General features: G+C 37.4%; 3 protein-coding genes and 1 non-coding gene across 9 annotated transcripts; 3 read left to right on the top strand and 1 right to left on the bottom strand.

Annotated features, from left to right (window-relative positions):
* Positions 1 to 144: 144 nt before the first annotated feature.
* LOC103411891 (chaperone protein dnaJ 10-like) lies at positions 145 to 4,358 on the top strand. 2 transcript variants are annotated; one of them, XM_029109062.2, is made up of 10 exons: positions 145 to 503; positions 962 to 1,021; positions 1,263 to 1,345; positions 1,563 to 1,716; positions 2,053 to 2,182; positions 2,719 to 2,877; positions 2,968 to 3,146; positions 3,427 to 3,507; positions 3,803 to 3,943; positions 4,106 to 4,358. In XM_029109062.2, the coding sequence occupies exons 1-10, from the start codon at positions 417 to 419 to the stop codon at positions 4,187 to 4,189; spliced, it is 1,158 nt and encodes a 385-aa protein (XP_028964895.1). In that variant the 5' UTR covers positions 145 to 416; the 3' UTR covers positions 4,190 to 4,358. The 2 variants fall into 2 exon arrangements, with proteins under 2 accessions (XP_028964895.1, XP_017181390.2); XM_017325901.3 differs by having other exon boundaries at positions 4,103 to 4,358.
* A 231-nt stretch (positions 4,359 to 4,589) lies between these two features.
* Positions 4,590 to 4,706, top strand: LOC114819337 (U5 spliceosomal RNA). The gene has a single exon (XR_003766394.1). It is a non-coding gene; the product is annotated as a U5 spliceosomal RNA (small nuclear RNA).
* A 1,963-nt stretch (positions 4,707 to 6,669) lies between these two features.
* On the top strand, positions 6,670 to 10,442 carry LOC103429430 (serine hydroxymethyltransferase 3, chloroplastic-like). Of its 2 annotated transcripts, none has more exons than XM_008383486.4 (12): positions 6,670 to 6,932; positions 7,132 to 7,399; positions 7,830 to 8,025; positions 8,115 to 8,289; positions 8,359 to 8,476; positions 8,600 to 8,712; positions 8,837 to 8,959; positions 9,130 to 9,234; positions 9,372 to 9,458; positions 9,536 to 9,643; positions 9,863 to 9,935; positions 10,044 to 10,442. In XM_008383486.4, exons 2-12 carry the CDS (start codon positions 7,168 to 7,170, stop codon positions 10,316 to 10,318), a joined length of 1,605 nt encoding a protein of 534 aa, XP_008381708.2. In that variant the 5' UTR covers positions 6,670 to 6,932; positions 7,132 to 7,167; the 3' UTR covers positions 10,319 to 10,442. The 2 variants fall into 2 exon arrangements, with proteins under 2 accessions (XP_008381708.2, XP_008365803.2); XM_008367581.4 differs by having other exon boundaries at positions 6,728 to 6,932; positions 7,111 to 7,399.
* Positions 10,443 to 10,566: 124 nt separating this feature from the next.
* Positions 10,567 to 14,302, bottom strand: LOC103444539 (F-box protein SKP2A). Of its 4 annotated transcripts, none has more exons than XM_008383489.4 (5): positions 13,998 to 14,302; positions 13,002 to 13,350; positions 11,710 to 12,061; positions 11,485 to 11,626; positions 10,567 to 11,150 (listed from the first exon to the last, which is right to left on the bottom strand). In XM_008383489.4, the coding sequence occupies exons 2-5, from the start codon at positions 13,274 to 13,276 to the stop codon at positions 10,753 to 10,755; spliced, it is 1,167 nt and encodes a 388-aa protein (XP_008381711.2). In that variant the 5' UTR covers positions 13,277 to 13,350; positions 13,998 to 14,302; the 3' UTR covers positions 10,567 to 10,752. The 4 variants fall into 4 exon arrangements, with proteins under 4 accessions (XP_008381711.2, XP_008381709.2, XP_008381710.2 ...); XM_008383487.4 differs by having other exon boundaries at positions 13,987 to 14,263; XM_008383488.4 differs by having other exon boundaries at positions 13,002 to 13,360; positions 13,987 to 14,233.
* Positions 14,303 to 14,551: the final 249 nt, after the last annotated feature.

The following is a 14,551-nucleotide window of genomic DNA, read 5'->3' as shown; positions in this document are numbered from 1 at the left end:
TGAATAACAGCGCGCGTAGTTCGGTATATTATACAGTACAAGTTTTGGTCGTTAAACCTTATGGATCTAAGAACTAAAACATTCGGTATATTATACACTGGAACACGCTAGAAATCGTGGAAAGTAAGATGGCAGTTGCTGCTGTCATTCCATGGTAATCATAAGGGCCACCATTGTCCATGACTCCATGGGGACACAGACAGTTAAAAACAACTGTTGCCTTCCGCTCCCGCGAAAAAGCAGTTTGTTTATTTTATTCTTTTTTTTTCTTTTCTGTGGAACTGGAAAGCCAAGCCTGCAAAAGTCACTCACTGCAATGCCAACGCTCTCTCTATACTTTTTTTCTCTCTCTAGCTTTCCTTGTCTGAGCTTAGTGGTTGTTTCCAGATTGATCAGCTGATCAGCTGAAGCAGGAAATGGTGAAAGAAACTGAGTACTACGATGTCCTCAGCGTCACTCCCTCCGCTTCTGAGGAGGAAATTCGCAAAGCTTATTATCTTAAGGTTCTTCTCCTCCTTTTATCAGCTTAGCCCTCGTTTGGTGTATGGAGTTGGATTGGATTGGATTCGATAACTCACTAGATTCAGCGACATGCATCTCTTGCTAGCTTTACAATGTACATTGAATCTACTGAGTTATCAAATCTAATCCAATCCGATCTTGGATACCAAACGAGGCCTTAATTCGATAAGCATGTTAGCATATTTAATGATATATAATTTTGCATTTTATTTACATAATTTATTTTCAATGTTGATCAGTGTTGTTTGCTTTGATTTTATTATTTTTCGGTTATATCTAGCTGATTCATTCATAAATCGCCTTACAGTGATGTTTGTTTGAGGATTATGCTTTATTTTGTTCAAATCTTGGCGAAATAATGCAGCTTATATCTTCATATTCAAGTAAACTTTTATCAGAAGTTCAAGTATTTAATAGGGAGAAGCTAATATTTGTGCAGGCAAAGCAAGTTCACCCGGATAAAAATCCGAATGATCCTCAGGCTGCCGAAAGATTTCAGGCAAGTCCACTGCTTTTTAATCCTTCTTTTAACCAAATTCTACACCCTTATGAATCAAATGGTGTCTAAAGAATTATTGGTTTCCACCCTCAAGACAATCAACTCTAATTTTTACGGCAGCCTTGCTCTGTCATTACTTTTCTCTGCTGCAAGTAAATTTCAGCGAAGACATATATGTTGAATTTCGCACATTTTGAGCGATTGTTCTCTTCGTTTATCTAATAAATCTTATTGTTACCAGGTACTAGGCGAAGCTTATCAAGTTTTGAGTGATCCGGTGCAAAGAGATGCTTATGATCGAAATGGAAAGCATTGCATATCTAGGTAGAATACTTACATTTGCTTATGCTCGTAGACACTCATGTGCGCGCGCGCACACATGCTAATTGATCGTTTACAGCCTTTGTTACTTGTTCTTGCGGTTATTCATCTAAGACATTCTTGACACAATTTGAGAGTATTATGGTAGAACGTTATTAATTCTTAATCTCCTGTGCATTGATCTTTTCCTGATAATTAATACTTCGATGTCTCTCTCAAGGGACACCATGCTTGATCCCACAGCTGTTTTTGCTTTTCTTTTCGGAAGTGAATTATTTGAGGACTACGTAGGACATGTAGCAGTAGCATCAATGGCTTCCTCTCAATTAGCTGGTGAAGGTGACAGCACCGAGAAGGTGCACGATAAATTGAAGGCAAGTAAATTCGAGAATTAACTAAATACTAGTATTTTTCTCCTTAGAAAGGAATCTGTTCATTCTTCTCATGCAAGTGACTGAAATGCATAATTGATGTCTGGTTATATGTAAAATTTTATGGGGTGGCGCCGTGGTAGGTTGATAACTTCGGTTCCCATAAGGTGTTCCCTCCTGAATCCATTAATTACCACTCTTTGACGATTTCATATCTGTTTGCAATAGTTTCAGTATCTTCAGGCTATCTTATAGCTAGGCGTAACTTTCACTTTGAAATTATCATTAAATTCCTTAACTCTCAATCCTTTTATGCAACTGTTCCTCTACAAAACGCAGGCTGTTCAGAAAGAAAGAGAAGAAAAGCTCGCTAACTCGCTGAAAGGTTTTCTTAACCAATATGTTCTAGGTGACAAAGAGGGATTCTTAGAGCATGCTGAATCCGAAGCTAAACGACTTTCTGATGCAGGTCAACTAAGTTTCATTTTATTTCTTATTTGATTAATGAAGATATGGCATAATGTTACAATTAGAACAAATTTTATTTGGTGTTTTAAGTTCTGCACAAGAACTTTATATATCACTTCAAATCCAGTGACCATTTTTATGCATAACTCGGATTATACTGCTTCAAATGAAAGTAGTCATGCATTTCTTGAAATTTGCTGTTGCATCTTTATTTGCTTTGATTTTATATACCTGCTTTCTCTGTCTTTCTTCCTATTACTCTGGCTCGATGTAGCTACTAATTTCTGAGCCCGTATTATCCACATTATTGAACCTGCAAGTGTTTCAGGAGAATGATTGTGGGATAAGTTTCTGAAGCTGACCCTACGAAAACTTTTGTATGCTTTGTCAAAGCAACTGACTTTGATTCTTGTATTTTGCTCATTTGACACCCCATCTGTCTTTTCGCGTCATGAGTTTATAGAATAGTGATTATATCATAGTGTGGAAGTTGTAAGTTGCATAGAGAAGATTACTAATGCTTTGTCACACTTGCAGCCTTTGGAGTTGATATGCTGCACACTATTGGCTACATATATTCGAGACAAGCAGCACAAGAGCTTGGAAAGAAAACCATATTCCTAGGGGTACCATTCGTGGCTGAGTGGGTCCGTAATAAGGGACATTTCTGGAAGTCACAGATGACTGCTGCAAAGGGTTTGCCCCTCAATCACTGCTTTTCATACATTCTACTAGGAACTTTAATTAATTTTTTCAACTAATTAAGTTGAATAAAATTGAGTTCAGGTGCTTTTCAGTTGCTACAGCTTCAGGAAGAAATCCGTCGGCAATTTAAAATGGATGGTAGTGGCCCTGAAAATGATGCTGAATCGCATATACGCTTAAACAAAGACACACTATTGAACTCATTGTGGAAACTCAATGTGGTGGACATCGAAGTAACGCTCTTGCATGTTTGCCAAATGGTTAGTGGTTTCTTTCAATCAATGGGGGCACTTGTTTCTTTCATCAAGTATAAGTTTTCATGGAACTCGATTCTCTTTTCCATCTCCCACATTGTTTCTTGCCCCTGTCAGTTTATAACGTCTCCCTGCTGAACTCACAAAGCAACGGTTTTACAATTTTTGTGACTGGAAGCCAAGAAATCAGAGTGTCTTTGGGGCTGAGTTCCTTATTGTGTGTTGGCAAGAATTATGTTCAAAAGATTGGTGCAGATCCTTCTCATGATTCGAAATTTGACTTCAGGTTTTACGGGAAAATAATGTTAGGAAGGAGGAACTTAAAGCTCGTGCTCTGGCGTTAAAACATCTGGGAAGGATATTTCAGGTTCAGTTGATTACAATTTTCTGCAAAATCCTTATACAGGAACATTTTTTATGTATGATGCATTTGATATCGTCATCTTGATCGATCATCTACCTAAGAAATAAATCTGAGTGCAATGGTTGTTCATGCCTATAATTCCCTTGTATGTTTGTAGATACATGCTCATTATCAAGTAATTAGAAAAGGATGCTAACATGTGAGTAATGTTAATCAATGATCGAACTTAGATATTCTGTAACGTCTAGTCACCGATGATCTGCTGACACTACAATTTTCCTTTGTTTTCTGGCCTAAGGAGGAAAAGCAGACGCGAAATGGTGGAACGTCAAGAAGGAAAAGTTCTGTTGACAAGGATGATGATGGAAGCAGTTCAGATAGCAGTTCTGAAGAGGATTCACCCCAACCGCTTTCATATAGAACTCCCTTTCTCACTCAGGTATGTTATAAGATCCTATACACCTAACGCAATATACCGAAAGCATGTATACACTAATCTACACATGTGTTTAAAAACAAATATAAATATATCGACGAACAAAGAAATAACAGCTAGAGAGAAGCGGTGGCTGATGGTTCATTTTTCTTTCTTCCCTAGCAGGGTATTGGCAGACTGTTCAGATGCCTTTGTAATCCAGCATATGACGTCGACGACGACGAAGAGATTGTGTACAAAAGCAAATGAAAATATACGATGTTGAATGGTGCAAGCCAGTGTTGTGTGTAAATGTATTTACCCAATGCCTTTATACTTCTGAGGAACAACTCCATTTTTCAAAAATATTTTCAAAGTACAGTGATATATTGTTAATCACCAACATTATATGTGAAATTTTCTCTGTGATTTGCTGATACCTCTCGGAAAATTGGAGAAAATAGAATCGTAATCTTACTAGCTACTGCTACAACCCCAATGCAGCAAGACAAAATTAATCGCTGTTTGGTTTAATCAAGTTGAACGGTTGAACGGTTGAACTAAAACAAGAAGTTGTATGGGTTTTAGTCCCACATCGACGAGGAGAAGCGAGAAAGAGGCGGAGTGGGTAATATAAAATAAAGCAGCCTGTGGGCTTGTAAACTTACGGAGCCATGCGTTGAGCACAAAGCGAACTATTCTTTCGCCTTTTACTAAAGAATACCGTGTGCTCATCGCTATAAGTGGCATACGCCTATTTTTGGAGGGGCGCACCTCTGTGGGTGCCCCTAACAATTCAAGTAAAAAAGCTTTATTAACGTTTGCAAACGTAAAAGGTTAAACGTATGCGGGCGAACTTTTATTTTTACTCCCTTGTAATCGTTTAAAATTTTATATAAATTATTATATTAAATATTAATGCATTATTTATAAATTATTTGGAAAAATTTGTTCGTAACTGTGTCATTAGATAAATTAATATATATGTATATTAAATATTAATACTATTTATAAATTATTTTTGAAAATATTAAAACTAAAACTGTCAGTATAGTAGTGAAGAGAATGAACTAGTACAGAAATACCATTTTTAGTTTGTAATTATTTTTGCAAAAATTCATTCATAATCGTCAATATATACGCTAGTAGTGAAGAAAATAAACAAGTACATAAATACTATATTTAGTCTGACGGTCAATATGGTTTTCAATTTATATGATTTTTTATTAATATCATCTATAAGAGTAGTCTTAAATAGACGGTTGAGTTTTTAAAATACATTATGAAGTGAGCCCTGTAACAATGTAATATCAAAAGCGTGAGTCTCTTGACCTTAGTTCTACATGAAGATTTGTAAGAAATAAGCTTTATTAAAAAAAAAAAAAACTAATGAAAAGGACAAAAAAATATTGTAAGTGAATAGTACCAGAAGTGACTTTTTAAAGTAGAAGTGTTATTTTCGTTAAAAGTGAATAATACCGAAGAATGTTTCGTTAAAACTTCCTATTTTTTAGCTATCCAAAAACCTAAAGGTCCCTGGTATTTTTATTCATTCATTTGGTTGTTTTGTAAATAAACATACTCTAACATATTCCGTCCATTATAAATTGAGTAAACTGTCGGTTTACCCCTGAACTTTCACCTCACTTTCGATTTCCCCCTGAACTTTTCCATTGGAAAATTAAGGACTCAAACTAATTTTTTTAGCCAATTTGCCCCCTACCGTTAGTTTTTCATATATTCCATCCATATTTCCGTTAAGTGAGACCATGTGCACAACATGTGAGGGTAGTTAAGTTATTTCACTCTTAAAAATGATTAAAAAACTAAAAATAATAAAAAAAGCAAAACTTTCCCTCTATTTTTTCCCGCTAATTCCTATCCTCGATTTTATTTTTCCCTCTCATTCCTATGCATGAGAAATGACATATGGTGTTATTGTCTACCATTTTTATTTTCTCTAACAAATTAATAATTTGACAAATGCTAATGGTGCTATTGTCTCCAAAGCAGTGCATTAATATAAGAAACCCTAGTCTTTTTTATGGACACGTTTCTTATATTAATGCACTGCTTTGGAGACAATAACACCATAAGCATTTGTCAAATTATTAATTTGTTAGAGAAAATAAAATGGTAGTACATGCTTCAAAAAAAAGATTAACTTAGCTACTTATGAAGACAATAACACCATATGTTATTTCTCATGCATAGGAATGAGAGGGAAAATTAAAATTGAGGATAGGAATTAGCGGGAAAAAATAGAGGGAAAATTATTATTATTATTTATTTTCAGTTTTTAATCATTTTTAAATTGAAATGACTTAACTATCCTCACATGTTATGCACATGGTCTCACTTAACGGAAATATGGATGGAATATATGAAAAACTAATGGTAGGGGGCAAATTGACTAAAAAAATTAGTTTGAGTCCTTAATTTTCCAATAGAAAAGTTCAGGGGGGAAATCGAAAATGAGGTGAAAGTTCAGGGGGTAAACCGACAGTTTACCCTTATAAATTTACAGTTTTTTTTAGAGGAAATATCAGATTTTTGTCTTAAAAAAAAGAGTGTAATTTAGGGAATTGACAACAATACTTCTGTGCATTTAATACCATTGTTATCTGATGGTCAAGATGAGATTGTCCAGTTAATAATTCTATTAATACGTGTTAGTATTATATTTAAATTTATAACGTGAATATAATTTTTACATCTCAAACTTGCATTCCATATCGCTGATGATCAACGGATTCCGTCCGTTATCTCCACAAAAGTTAACAAGTGGGAGGGTAAAGTCGATTCCCTACCAGTTAACTCCGTCCCCACAATTTTTCTTCACATTTGAATTGTTTAATTAAAATATAAAAGTTGGCCAACCGGGTGTTTTGAGAACAAAAACCCTGAGGCACTAAACCCTCTCCTCTCCACTGCCACCGTTTTCCCTTTTTTGTTTCATTCCCTTACGCCGGATTGCAAAGGAAGCTCTCTCGCCGCCTTACCTGATTATTGGGTAATTTACTATTAATCCCTCTTTATATTATTCATTCATTAGCTTGGCAAAATATTTCCCTTTTCAATTGCAGATAGACCCCCATCATATGTAAAACAAGTTTAAGGAGTGAATTATTGTATATAATTTCTGTTTCTGAATACATATACATATATGTGTGTATATATATTGGTATCAGGGTTTTCTGTGGAGTTTGCAGGACGCTTGTGAGGTATTATTGTATTTGGAAGCCAAGATGCAGGCTTGTGGTGGAGCTGCAGCGATGGGTTCTCTTCAACAACCCACTTGGACAAAGGGAATAGCTTTTCCCAACAAAGGGCTTAGCTTTACCGGATATTCACATCAGCTGAAGCTCAATCGTGTGAAGCCCGGTACCGGTACTGCTAGATATTCTTCTTACATTGAAGGAAGCTTGACTGCTGGAAGGCCATCTTCTTCTGTCTCCGTGCCCTTGCCTGAAATCGGAGGTAGTTATACTCCAACCGTTGAACCGATGTCAATTACTTCTGTTTGTTTATTTGTGGTTTCGTTAGTGGATTGTATTGATATGTATTTTTTAAGGTTTTCATTCGGAATTTCTTAGGTTTTGGTATTGCTAGTGTTATGGTGCTGTAATAGAACTTTTAATGTCAATTTGCACTGTAAAAACAACAAAAAATCTTTTTCCTCATATGTCACAATATTTAGAGGTTTCGTAATCACTACTTTCAGTAGAACTGCAGAATTTGATTAGTTAATTCTTTGAAAGAAGAACCAATCTTTTTTAAAAGAAAGAAATCTTCAAAAGAACAATATGTTCAGCCTCGAATTTCCCAGCATCTGATGAAGTATCAAATCATTGGTTGGCGGCATGAATTATGTATGACTTGTTCATGAATTCTATTATTTGATTTACAGGTAGTGGAAGCAGTTTTGTGGACAATGGGTTAAGTGAGGCTGACCCTGAGGTACGTGCAATTATTACAAAGGAGAAGGAGCGTCAGCTCAAGAGCCTTGAGCTTATTGCCTCTGAAAATTTTACTTACCGGGCAGTGATGGAGGCAGTCGGCTCATGTCTCACAAACAAGTATTCAGAAGGATTACCAGGTAAAAGGTACATATTCTCAGACTCAGTGTAGTGCGAGTCCAACAAGCACCTTTTATTAAAATTATTAGTATCTCATCGTTTGGTTGTACATTCAGGTACTACGGTGGCAATGAGCACATTGATGAGCTTGAAACACTATGCCAAAAAAGGGCTTTGGATGCATTTCACTTAGACGGAAAGAAGTGGGGTGTTAATGTTCAACCATTATCTGGTTCTCCTGCTAATTTCGAAGTTTATACAGCAATTCTTAAACCTCATGACCGTCTCATGGTGAGTTGTCCTCTTGGCTTTGTTTTACTCTTTCCTATTGGTGGCTACTAATATGTGGATGTAACTTAGGGTTTGGACTTGTCTCATGGGGGACATTTGTCTCATGGTTTCATGACTCCTAAACGGCGGGTATCAGGCACATCCATATATTTTGAGTCCATGTCTTATCGACTCAATGAATCCACAGGTAATTCTTTTCATTTTTTTAATAAGAAAGATGGTGCCTTTCAGATGTACTAAATATGAATTTATTTTCTTTTGAAATGATGTTGGTTTTTTTCTCCCAAAATAAAACAAAATCGAAACCCAGGTCTGGTTGATTATGACAAGCTTGAGGAAATGGCTGACCGATTTAAACCAAAACTCATTATTGCTGGGGCTAGTGCTTATCCTCGAGATTTTGACTATCCTCGCATGAGGAAGGTTAGTATTTTATGTCTGATTCCATATATAATTTTCATGTGCATAATAATACGAAATTTATTATCGTTTATAAGCACTCCGGTTTCTTTGGCAACTGATGAATTACATCTATTTTTATGGGAAGATCGCGGATGCTGTTGGTGCTTTTCTTATGATGGACATGGCTCACATAAGTGGGCTTGTTGCTGCTTCTGTGCTTGCAAATCCTTTTGACTACTGCGATATTGTGACCACAACAACACACAAGGTATTCTTCACTCATGTATTTATACTTCACCAAATTTTTTCAAATTCAAAAAAGTTATGGACTTGTAAACATGTCAAAGTGCCGCTTTTGTATGCTTCATCTTTGCATGTGATCTCTTTGTTGTGATCCACAATTGGATGATCTGACAAATTTAAGACATTTCTCTTCAGTCTTTAAGAGGCCCAAGAGGTGGAATGATCTTCTTCAAGAAAGATCCGGTTCTTGGGGTCGATTTAGAATCTGCCATCAACAATGCTGTTTTTCCAGGTTTACAGGTTAGTTGTATTTGTTGCATGATAAATAACTGGAACTATATATAATCAGTTGTGTGTTTCTGTAAGAGTTCATCATGTATATTCTGAATTTAGAAATAAAAGGATAAAACGATAAAAGGCTTGAGTTCTTTTTGTAGGGTGGTCCTCATAACCACACTATCGGGGGCCTTGCAGTTTGCCTGAAGTATGCACAGTGCCCAGAATTTAAGGCTTACCAGAACCAGGTACTGCAATTATACTTTCCTCATGCAAATAGTGTCCGAGGCATGTCCTAAGTTTGTGGGGCTACTCTACCTTGTAGGTGGTCTCTAATTGTAGGGCTCTTGCAAGTCGATTGACTGAACTTGGATACAAACTAGTTTCTGGTGGAAGCGATAACCATCTGGTTCTTGTGGATCTGCGGCCTTTAGTAAGTTCCTAGATTGTTAAAGTAATTTATTTGTTTTAACTTCAATATGGAATTCTTATTGCATCTCATGTAAGAGCTTGTTCTGAAATGTGGACGATAATTATTCTCTAATTGCAAGTTATCGAATTTGATTAAGCATTGAAGTTACGATTGGATTTTTGCATTGGTTCATAACCTATCTAATTTACCAATGTTGTTTGACGCTTCCTTTATCAACAGGGTATTGATGGAGCTCGAGTAGAGAAAATTCTTGACATGGCTTCTATCACCCTTAACAAGAATTCAGTACCCGGTGAGTCTTAAGTCCCCATTTGGATCAAATGATTACGAAGGACAGCGGATTTGAGGATTAGGCTAAATTAGTGAATTTGATTGGTGTTCTTGTTATTTGATGAAACAGGTGATAAGAGTGCTGTAGTGCCGGGCGGCATTCGCATTGGATCGCCTGCCATGACGACGAGAGGGTTCACAGAGAAAGAATTCGTAGCAGTTGCCGACTACATTCATGAGGGCGTGCAGATAACAATAGATGCCAAACGCACGGTTCTAGGACCGAAGCTCCAAGACTTTATGAAGTTTGTAGCTTCCCCGGAGTTCTCTCTAAAGGATCGAGTGTCCGATCTGCAGACAAGAGTTGAAGCTCTTACCACCCGGTTCCCAATGCCTGGCGTATAACCGGTATAGCAACATCTGGTCAATCTTCCAATAAGGGAGTTCAAGTTTAATCACTCATGTTGTACTTGTGATACGGTTCTATGAAACCGTAAACTCTTAATCCAACGGCTTCAGATTTGAGTGATTTTTGGTTTTGCGTACGCTAGATGTTTTGTATACGGGAGGCGCATCAACAGCCATGACTTACGAGTCGACGGGTAAGCGCTCTAAGAAGCGAACGGCCACCATAGCGGCTTTGAGTAACTAAATTTGTTTTCGAGCATCCAAAAATGCTGCACAATTCAATATTCGAAAGCCGATAACATAAGTCAAGATAAAGTCCGTAGGTTCCAACAAATGGCTGCTGCCCATTTGCGACCAATATCTTACATCTCAATACAAACATATGTACAGTGGTTAAGGGTTCTCGGTCCTTTCAACACTTTACCAGATCGTTACCCTAATCCCCGTTCATTGGTTCCATGAGCTGAATGAGGAAAGGCGTTGGCAGTGCGGTGAGCTTGGACAGCGCAGGCACAATGCACCGACGTCAAGTTCAAACAGCCGCTAATGATGAGGGAATGCCTTCCAGAGCAGGTGTGAAGTGCAGGGAACGAGTCGCACACCGCCTGAACAGCAGAAGGGGTGAGTGCTGTGCATTGGCTAATGTTGAGGGTCCTAAGCCCTTCCTCGTCATTCCTGGCTTTCCGGGATTCCCACATTGCCGCAGGCTTGTTCTTCACTACACTCTGGGCCAAGGAATACATTGCTCTGTCTGTAATGTTCTTACAGTAGTAAAGGTCAAGCGATTGCAAATGAGGACACCTGTTTGCCAAAGCAATCACACTATCATCTGCAATCAAAGAATAAAGGCATCAGACCTTCAATTCTAGGGTCTCCCCTTTCGGTTCAATAATATTTTCGGGTCAGCTGAGCATATCCTAAAAATTTCCAGCAAAACATTAGGGATTTGACTGAGACATCATGAAATGGCTACCATAAGGTTAACAATGGACTGCGATAACCGACTCTGAAGCAGCACGGTCAAGGCTACGCAACTTTTCATAATAGCAACATGTACACCTTTGCAATGCACTCATCAACACATACATGTGGAAAAATAACATTAACGAAATATGACCACTAAAACCAACTGTAACAGGCAGCGAGTACTGTAAAACAAATACCTGATATTAGGACACAGCCGCACAAATCAACAGTTCTGAGATCAGGGCATCCATGTGCCAAACACATAACTCCAACATCACTTACATCCTCACACCAACCAAGATTCAGAGACTGCAACTGACTACAGTAATGCCCAATAGCCTGCACGCGATCTTAATAGTATTAATAGAGCCAACTCAGTTAATACACAAAATAAATAAATCAATATCTAAACTTTGCTTTACCTGCAATGCCCTGTCTGATGCACTCCTGCCGCAACCACAAAGATTCAAGGCTTCCAATTTTCGGCAAAATCCAGCAAGATATTCAAGAGCAATGTCACTGAATGCCGAGCACCCACTAATGTTTAGTTTTGTAAGATTTGGGCACCCGTGAGCCAAGGCATATAGGGATCGGTCACTGAGCTTGAAGCTTTTGCTGAGGTCCAGGACCTGCAGGTCATGACAGAAGTTTGCAATGCTCTCAACAGCATTATCCTGAAGTTGGGGTTTATGATCTTGCCGCAGTATTAAAGTCTGCAATCTTGTAAACTTAGGAGCTAGAGATAGGACCAAGCTGTTCATGTTCTTGGTGCACCTGATAACATAGTTGACAGATCAAGTTGGCATTTAAAACATTTTAAAAAGAACGACTTAAATCAATTCATAAAGTTTCTACAAACATTCTTCTACAAACATTTTAAGTTCCTACGCTTTTGATAGTCCTAAAATTTAATAAGATTTTTAGTTCCTTTTTGAACCGTGTTTGATTCAGCATCCTACACGAGGGTTTCCCTTTGATTCCTTCCATCTAAGGAATCGAGCTCTTAACATAAGCAAACGTATTTAGACCCTAGCAACATTAATTTACAACCACCCAACACAAATTAATATAGGGTAAGCCTCAAAAATTGCCACTACCTTGGATTCAAAATACCTGTGAATTCACAAAAGAAAATCCAGCTTGATATAAAACCGAACGAATAAGCATAAGCATTCTACAAATTACAAACTAAATCTACTCCCACACTAGATTAACGTGAAATTCGAAAAGAGCCTTAGACAGGCCAATCACCAACTCCGAGAAGTTAATCTTTTGTAATCTTTACAAGTACGCAGCAGGGGTAAGCAATACAATCAGTCTAATCACCTAATGACAGAATCATTGTCACATAACCCTGCCTACTCTTGCAGATTGGCATCAATTTCTTATAATCTTAAAAATAAAAACTGTCGTTCAGATGAACTTAAATTCATAAAAACAACCGAAGGAATCATATTGTGTCCCAAAGAGCAATTCCACCACTAAAGGGATAACACGAAAACAGAGAACGGCCTGGCAAAGCAATATTTATACACACAGCGTATACTTTTGGAAGTTACTAGAACCAGGGACTTAATCCCAACAGTAACACACACACACACGAACGAAAAATCGAATTTTCGAAGGTCATATGCCACCAGGTGATGTTAATATATTGGTTCCTTTCTTTGAACAATAAAAAACATAACATAGAGAAGGCAAAAAATATATGTACCATGAGAGGGAGAGACGAGTAAGGCCCAAGCAAACAGCATCTCTCCAGCCACTGCAGACTCCAGATGCCGTGATCACCGTCTGATCATCGACAAGCGCCAGGATTTGCAGAAGCAGCTCAATCGGAATATCCTTCCAATCGGTGATCATCACCCTTCCTTCCATCTTCATTTTCCCACCAACAGAAGCGCTTCCACCAGAAGCACTTGCAAACATCATCAGCTTCTCAAAGCACAAGTTCAAGTCCTCAGTCTTGATGTTTCCTTGTCCCACCATTTCAAAAAGCTCTCACCCCAAAAATCCCACCACCACCACCGCCTTCACGAACCAACGGAAAAAGTTCCTCGTTTCTGCCACCACCTCAATCAAGAGAGAGAAACAAGGATAAGCATTTACAAATACCAGCACACCTCAATATTTACATAAAAAAAAACAAATAAACAAACCAAAAAAAAAAAAAAACCAGAAGGGGTAAAACGACAAGAAACTTGAGTACCAACACAAACCCATGCCATGTGTCAACACCTTAAGAAACTTGCAGAGACATAGCAGAATCAAATATATATAGTACAGTAAATCTCACCCATCAATTTTTTTAAAAGAAAAAATTCCAAATAAAATTATATTATTATTTTTCACCTTGTGATCAGCCTCTGCAAGTTCACCAATCAAAAAGACCCCTTTCAATTTTGTTTCCAAAATTTTGTAACAAACCCATTTTAGAAACAATGAAAGCTCAAATTAAAATTAAGAAAGGAACAATTTTGACACTGTTGAAGATTAATTTTGGACTCAAAACATGAAAGGTGCCAACTTTGAGAGAGAAATAAAAAACTTAAGCTCTGAAAAATGACACCAATTTGCAGCAATATTTAGAAAGATTAAACTGACCAATACCAGGAAGAACAAACATTTCTAAGAAAACAGGGCAGCTTACAACAGTTATATGAGGAAAAAAGGAGAAGACTGATGTTTTGAGAAAGTACCAGAACCGTACAAGGTTGTTGCTGATGATCTGCATGCGGCTTTGTTTTCGTTTTCTTAGTCTCTCTGCGACGGTATTCGAGGGGCAGTGAAATGAAATACACAAATAGCGTGAGAGATAGAGCTTTTAATTAACTTTTATAAATTTTAGATGGTAAGAAAAAGACAGATTAATCAGAGAGAGAGAGGAGGGAGTCAGGGAGGGAGAGGGAGAAGCGTCTGGGATGAGAACCAGCGACGTGTATGTGTATGTGACCCGTGGCATTGCAAATGAATATTAATGTTTGACCAAAAGATGAACTGATTTGAGATAATGGTGGGACCCAAAACGTGTGGTCTTGATTTGTCAGAATCCTTTGGAAGTTTGGAGCAGGGAGAAACTTTTACATACATACGAACTTTTTTTTTTTCTTGTTTTTTTAACAAACAATAGTATTTACATTAAAAAGATGAGAGAGTAGACTAAATCTCATATTGAGTTAGCTATGATAATGTGGTTCAAATTTGTTTTAGTGAGAATCGAAACTAAGATCTCTTACTTAAAAATAAAGAAGAATAACAATAAAT

Source organism: Malus domestica, chromosome 10, assembly GCF_042453785.1.
Source record: "Malus domestica chromosome 10, GDT2T_hap1".
NCBI classification, from domain to species: Eukaryota; Viridiplantae; Streptophyta; class Magnoliopsida; order Rosales; family Rosaceae; genus Malus; species Malus domestica.
Note: the sequence above shows the minus strand (reverse complement) of the source record. Positions and strands in the feature narration are given on the sequence as shown.

Excerpts from the sequence above, each read along its gene's own strand:
- LOC103411891 (XM_017325901.3), top strand. The coding sequence starts at position 417 with ATGGTGAAAGAAACTGAGTACTACGATGTCCTCAGCGTCACTCCCTCC. Across the intron at positions 1,717-2,052 it reads AGGTGCACGATAAATTGAAG|GCTGTTCAGAAAGAAAGAGA; the intron begins GCAAGTAAATTC and ends TACAAAACGCAG. Across the intron at positions 2,183-2,718 it reads TAAACGACTTTCTGATGCAG|CCTTTGGAGTTGATATGCTG; the intron begins GTCAACTAAGTT and ends TCACACTTGCAG.
- LOC103429430 (XM_008383486.4), top strand. The coding sequence starts at position 7,168 with ATGCAGGCTTGTGGTGGAGCTGCAGCGATGGGTTCTCTTCAACAACCC. Across the intron at positions 8,477-8,599 it reads TCGACTCAATGAATCCACAG|GTCTGGTTGATTATGACAAG; the intron begins GTAATTCTTTTC and ends ATCGAAACCCAG. Across the intron at positions 9,644-9,862 it reads TTGTGGATCTGCGGCCTTTA|GGTATTGATGGAGCTCGAGT; the intron begins GTAAGTTCCTAG and ends CTTTATCAACAG.
- LOC103444539 (XM_008383489.4), bottom strand. The coding sequence starts at position 13,276 with ATGGTGGGACAAGGAAACATCAAGACTGAGGACTTGAACTTGTGCTTT. Across the intron at positions 12,062-13,001 it reads ACTCGTCTCTCCCTCTCATG|GTGCACCAAGAACATGAACA; the intron begins GTACATATATTT and ends CTATGTTATCAG. Across the intron at positions 11,151-11,484 it reads CGGCTGTGTCCTAATATCAG|ATGATAGTGTGATTGCTTTG; the intron begins GTATTTGTTTTA and ends CTTTGATTGCAG.